At 38.9% G+C, this 6,230-nt stretch overlaps 1 protein-coding gene across 3 annotated transcripts; it reads right to left on the minus strand.

The window, feature by feature from the left end:
* Positions 1 to 460: 460 nt before the first annotated feature.
* LOC109954601 (gastrula zinc finger protein XlCGF57.1) lies at positions 461 to 4,023 on the minus strand. 3 transcript variants are annotated; one of them, XM_020590049.1, is made up of 3 exons: positions 3,857 to 4,023; positions 3,154 to 3,610; positions 461 to 2,821 (listed from the first exon to the last, which is right to left on the minus strand). In XM_020590049.1, exons 2-3 carry the CDS (start codon positions 3,575 to 3,577, stop codon positions 1,437 to 1,439), a joined length of 1,809 nt encoding a protein of 602 aa, XP_020445705.1. In that variant the 5' UTR covers positions 3,578 to 3,610; positions 3,857 to 4,023; the 3' UTR covers positions 461 to 1,436. The 3 variants fall into 3 exon arrangements, with proteins under 3 accessions (XP_020445705.1, XP_020445707.1, XP_020445706.1); XM_020590051.1 differs by lacking the exon at positions 3,857 to 4,023 and adding an exon at positions 3,751 to 3,844; XM_020590050.1 differs by lacking the exon at positions 3,857 to 4,023 and adding an exon at positions 3,723 to 3,844.
* Between the last annotated feature and the right edge of the window lie 2,207 nt (positions 4,024 to 6,230).

The raw sequence follows: 6,230 nt of genomic DNA on the forward strand, positions 1-6,230 counted from the left end.
AGGGGCCACAGTACTCTATTTTTACAGAATAATATGTTGCATGCATTTATTAAAGCTACTTCATCTAAGACTGAGCTACTGTAAACATTTAATGAAAATGTCACATTCCTTCAATTCATTTTAAATAGAAGAGGAAGGTTATTGATTGTATAAAGAGGTCAATTCACAGTAAACATGTGATGCACAACCACAGAGAACTTTAAACTTGTTTGTCAATGAAGCATGTGAATTATGTAAATGTACAGATACTGTTACCAGAGAAGTTTTATGTTAACTATCTAAGAGGACCATGTTTTAAGTTACATCTGTCATTCTGAAGAAGGGGCAAATTGTTTCAAAAGGCTGTATTAAGAGTGTGATGTTGATTATTTTAACTGATATGAAGAATGCAGTTTAGCTGGTTCAGTCATGCTGAGCAACATGAAAGTATGATGGAAAACCAGTAGGATTAGTATGGTCTAGAATTATTTATTACTGCAGTTGTCAGTACTTCCACAAGTAGTTAGGCCTGTGTATAACTGTAGGTAGCCTATATAACATGGTCAAAGTGCCCGCAATCCCTGCCAGGCCAGGTTAACTGTATGCACTTCAGAGGCGTTCCTAATATTCTGACCCTCTCATGTATGTAGCTGGGGAGAACAAAAATATTGAAACACCTCTGAATATAACATAGTCCAGTACATCACCTTTAATTATCAACTCAATAATTAACATATAACTGAATTCATACATTTAAAACAATTTCAACAAAAACTGAAACATTCTGAACCACAGGGCCACCATCTTTGTTTTAATTATCACATTGTTACCCAGCGGTGTTATTTGGTTTGTCTTTGAAACAAAAAGACCACTTAAATTTGTCAGTAATCTTTAGCATCTCTTATTCTTGCCATTTTTATACAAGAGAACTGTCCAAGTTTCAGTTTCTACAGATATATGATCATTATCATTGTAGGAAATTAACACTTGCTTTAAATAATTTGGCCTCTCCCACTGACTTAAACAGCAACATAGCATCACAGTGTTCATGCATTCTTCAAATAATTTATTAAATCTTTTCAGACTATACAGTAATGATTGGAGCATGTTCTGCTGATGTCAGCATTATACCATACCCTCACCCCTCCATTATTTTAGTGTCTTGCAAAACCAGTTTAGACTTACACTGAGGATAATTCATACAAGGCCTGGGATAATGTTTTAGGATAGTTCCATGCAGTAACAAATGTTAGGCCCTAGTCTTGTTCAGTTCATTTGTAATAAGTTAGAACAGTCATCCGAGACATGAGAGTAACAGACAGTTCATATAAATAATTATTTACAAATGAGTTTAGACTTTAACACGTTCCTTACAAATTCTAGTATACAGTACACAGCTTCAGTAATTACCATTCTGACCTCAACTGACTAGATTATTTACAATAGTCTCGAAACGCTCAGCGACATTTAGCCACATGCCCAGACAGGTGGTGAGAACGAGCAAACCTGCGGAGGCAGTTGGGGCAGGAATATGGCTTCTCCCCTGTGTGAGTTAGCATGTGTGTTTTCAGATGCCCTGACAAGCGAAAGCTCTTTCCACATTCTTGACATGTGTAGGGCCGCAGGTTAGTGTGACTTCTCCTGTGCTTGCCCAGATCGCCAGAGGAAGTGTAACAGCGGTGGCAGTCTGGACATTCAAAGGGCTTTTCCCCAGAGTGTATTCTCTTATGCTTCACCAGGTCTCCAGACTGAGTGAAACTCTTGTTACATTCAGTGCATTTGTAGGGTCGCTCACCAGTGTGGGTGCGCTGGTGGTTTCGCAAATGTGAAAGGCGAATGAACCTATTACCGCAGACTGTGCAGTGGTAAGGCCTTTCTCCAGTGTGTGTCCGCAAGTGTATTTTCAAAGCCCCAAGGTCTCCAATCTTTAACCCACAGTCCCCACACTGGTGAGCCTTTTCATTGGTGTGGAGTTTGGTGTGAACCCTCAGGTTTCTCCGGGTGTTGAAGTTCTTCCCACACACATTGCAGTGGAAGGGTCTCTCACTGGAATGCGTCTTCAGATGGAGATTCAGACTTGACTTGAGTCCAAACTGTTTTCCACATTCAGAGCAAGAATATTCCTTCTTGCCAGAATGTGTTGTTAAGTGGCACTTGAGGTGGTGTGACCTTAAAAAAGCCTTCCCACACACCTGACATTTGTACAGCTTCTCCCCTGTGTGTATTTTCATGTGTTGCCGCCAACCGCTGCGCTCCACGAACCTCCTGCCACAATCCTTGCAGACAAATGGTCGGTCACCTGTGTGTGTGCGCATGTGATCTCCTAGGCTTTGGGGTGTGCGCAGTTTCTTACCACATTCTGGACATGGCACACCAATGTCCAGACAGATTGGTTTATCCTCAGGTTCCGTGTTGTTCGATTCATGACACAAATGAGGACCCTGACCCCAGGTAGCTTTGAAACTCTTGCCACAGTCAGCGCAGCTTAGATGTCCTCCTATGGTAACCACAGACATGTTGTGCCAGCGCTGACAGTGGTTCTTCAGATTCTTCAGGTACTGGAAGCTACGGGCACAGGCTGGGCAGGGGTGTAGCCTGCGAGGAGGAGCTGAGGGATGGGTTTCACGAACATGAACCCTAAGGTGAACTTTAGAGTTAAAGGTGCTGCTGCAGACTGTGCAGGTGTGTTTGGAGATGAGGTTTAGTGTGCGGCTTGAGAGGCATTTTTTTAGTTTGGCAAGATACTGTTTCTGATGGACCCACTTGACATGCTTCTCCAAGAAGTCAAAGTCGGTAAAGGAGACGGTGCAGTGAGGACATGGGAAAAAGTCAGACGATGACTCTAAGTAGGTGAGGAAGACACACACACAGAAAGCAGAGAACATTACAAAGTGGTCAGAACGCATGTTTTTACACTTTCCTGTTGTAAAAAAAAAGCAGTGTTTCAAGCATGCCTTTCTTAATAAAAAAAAAACATACTACTTTGACTGTTGTTCATAAAATAAACACATGTGACACGTGATAAATTCACTGAAAATACAGTTTCACAAAATGCAAAATACTGACCATGTGTGGAACTCCATTACATATAATAATAATAATAATAATAATCTTTGTATACAGTATATGGAAATAAAAGGCATAGGGGTTGTGTAGTTAACAAATGGCTTCTACCTGTGCAGACCTCCTCTCCCTCTCCATTATTTGCTTCCTCTTCATTCTCTCCGTCCTCTTTAATCCATGATTCTGACTCCTCCTTGACAGAAACTTCACTGCATCCATATTCTGGCTGATGGCCAGAGTCATACTCATGCTTTATATGTCTCTGATGACTGTGAACAGCTGATACAGAGGTCACGGTGTCAGGCGTAGTGTCTAAACTTCTTGTTGTGTCTCCATTGTGCTCCTCGCTGATCTCCTGTGAATATGGTTCCTCCTTGATTTGGATTTTAATTCCATCTACATTAGTATTAACCTCATCGGAGCCTTCCTCACCATCCAGCTCCAGTGCATTTTCAGTTTTAGCGATGACCGCATCGTGTTGTTTCTGTCCTCTCTTTGCCTCAAGAAAAGATTTCTGCTCGGCAGATGTCCTCATGTCGTCACCATTAGGTTTCGTCTCAATATTATGCTGTGGATGAGAGGCAAACATTAGTGAGGTGAATATATTGGAAGGCAAAGACAACTACACGAAAAGCGATGTAACTAAAAGAAAATTAGTTTGGTCATCTGTGTTGTCTAACGTTGGCATAGTAGTCAAGCTATTTTTACGGTAACATTAGCCTAGCAGCTGTGCTAGCTCCGTGGCTCAGTTTCCTTGCAGCTCTGCAGTTGTCAGCGTCATTTAGCTTCTGTCTGCTACAAAGAAAAGACTTACAGTGTAAATGACGCCACTCAGTTAAATTTGCCTTTAAATTATTTCACCAATCGTTTACCGACTGGCAACATTATTGTGTAGTGTAGTGACAATAACACAGGAAGAGCAACACATTTCCTGCCGTTGTGACCAATCACAGCTCGCGATATCATTAAAGTGACAGCAACAAAACTGTAACACTCGTTGACTACATTTGAACTCGTTTGGCTTTTCCCTGTCCTTATATAAAATACTAAAGATTTAATTTTGTAGACTCCTACAGACTACAGTGTAATATTAGTACTTTTAATTACTTAAAGCACCTGAATACTTCCTCTACTAATTGTTTGGCAAACTGCACATAGAAAGTGTGTCATCAGAATCAGAATCAGTTATTAAGTAACAAACTACTGGATTAGTGTATGAGACTGTGTTCAGCGTTCAGTTTGTGCAATAGGAAAAGGCCAACATCAACTATAGGATAAATAAAGGTCTACCAGGAGTGTGTTGTAGTTTTTTTCCCCCAAATAACATACAGTAAATTAAAAAGTCTTAAACTAATCATTCTACCCTCACAAATAATTCCATACATTTTCAAACTGTGCATAGGCTACACTGCTTGTGATTTTACTAAAAATGCTAGAACATTCAGTTCACAAACACTTTAATGATTTAGCTGTAAATTTCAATTTTTAAGTTAAAAAAGAAATGTTTAAATTACTAAAGCATCACCTTTATAAAATCCCAGTTAAAAATTTATTCTCCAAGTTTAATTGGTTGTACTTAGTATGATTTTCTTTTAACACACACAAAAATCATGTTCCACTGTTTATTTCAGCCAATCCCGCACAGACAAATCTTCACACAAGCTTCTGTACAACACTGTTCCCTTCTTTGAAAACAAAATACAAACACAACAGAAGTTATATACAAAAATAAAGAATGATTTTAGAAATGCAAGACAAAAAAACAAACAAAACTATTAATGCTTACCTGTGCGGGGCTGTTATAAATAGTGAGAGTATTTATTTGAGGTTTAGTTTGCTGAACTGTGCAGTGAGTATTCAGTTCATGATTTTTTCATTTGATAAGAAGCCAGTAGCACCATTCTGAGTGCATCTATGATACTGTGGACCATCTGAGGCTGGACGGCATCCAAGTGAATAATGGGGCTCACTGCCTCCATTCAGTGCAAAAAGAAAAACAAAGAGAAAAAAAAAATTACTGACATTAACACCAACCAGTGAACAAGTAATTCAATCTCATTGCAAGTAAAAATTCTCTCAAGTCTTCCCAACACAGCTCTTTCCATTATTATTACAGTTTACTAGCATTTTCCATACTGTATTTTTCCACATCCAATAGTTTTGATGAAACTGTAGCTATGGTTGGCTAATAGAGTCATCTAAGTAGGCATGGTGCCTGAGAAAAGCGGTCAAACACCAACAAACATTTCATGTCAACTAAATGCTGTAAAATGACAATTTCTTCATTTTATGGATGAGTTCTGTTGTGTTATTAAAATACTATAGTGTCAAGACCTGAAGACTACTGAAAACATCTTTTTTTTACAAAAACAATTCACAAAATAATGCGTTTTACTGTTATCACATCCTCCTGCAGTTTCACCATACATTTCCATTAACACAAGCGTAAGCCAACTGACTCACAGACAAGGCAAGAAGTGAAGGCAGATGAACAGAAAAGCAAACTACAATGTAACAGAGCCAGTGAATAAATATGCAAAACACACTCAGGTGTCAGCTAAACATAAACATAATAGCTTAGAAGCCTGCCATATACTAAGTTACATTTATAAACCACTCATGTTGACGGTGATATCAAAACCATGTCACAAGCAACTTGGACTTGTTTTTTTCTGCACCAAGCTGACAATCAAAATCTTGCACATCTGTGCTGAAACAATTTAAAAGGTCCTTTGTTCGAAATGGCAATTTTGATTGTCAGTTTTTGGGGTATAAAGCACATATTGGTTCCAAAGTGAACAAATGTCTTTCTGAACACCTCTACTGGTCAAAGAGAAGAACAACAGTCCAGCTTCAGCCTGTGGATAAGACTGACTGTCGAGTACGCTCATACCTCTTTAGTGATCACAGACAGGATAAAACGTTGATACATATAGCTCTGGTAGTGCATTCTAGAAACAGCTGGCTTGGTCATGTGAAGCACTGAAATACAGTATAGCAATGCATGATACAATAAAAGACAATAATTCATTATACAGTGTATGTACAACTCTGTTCAATGCTCACATTAACTGACTCTAATGTAACTCTTTCTTTTGGAACTTGTTCCTTTCAAAAAATTAATTTACTATATATCAAACATTTACAGACTTATCCCATCTCTTGTATCTCTGTCTACTTTATTTATT

Source organism: Monopterus albus, unplaced genomic scaffold (assembly GCF_001952655.1).
Source record: "Monopterus albus unplaced genomic scaffold, M_albus_1.0 scaffold11.1, whole genome shotgun sequence".
NCBI classification, from domain to species: domain Eukaryota; kingdom Metazoa; phylum Chordata; class Actinopteri; order Synbranchiformes; family Synbranchidae; genus Monopterus; species Monopterus albus.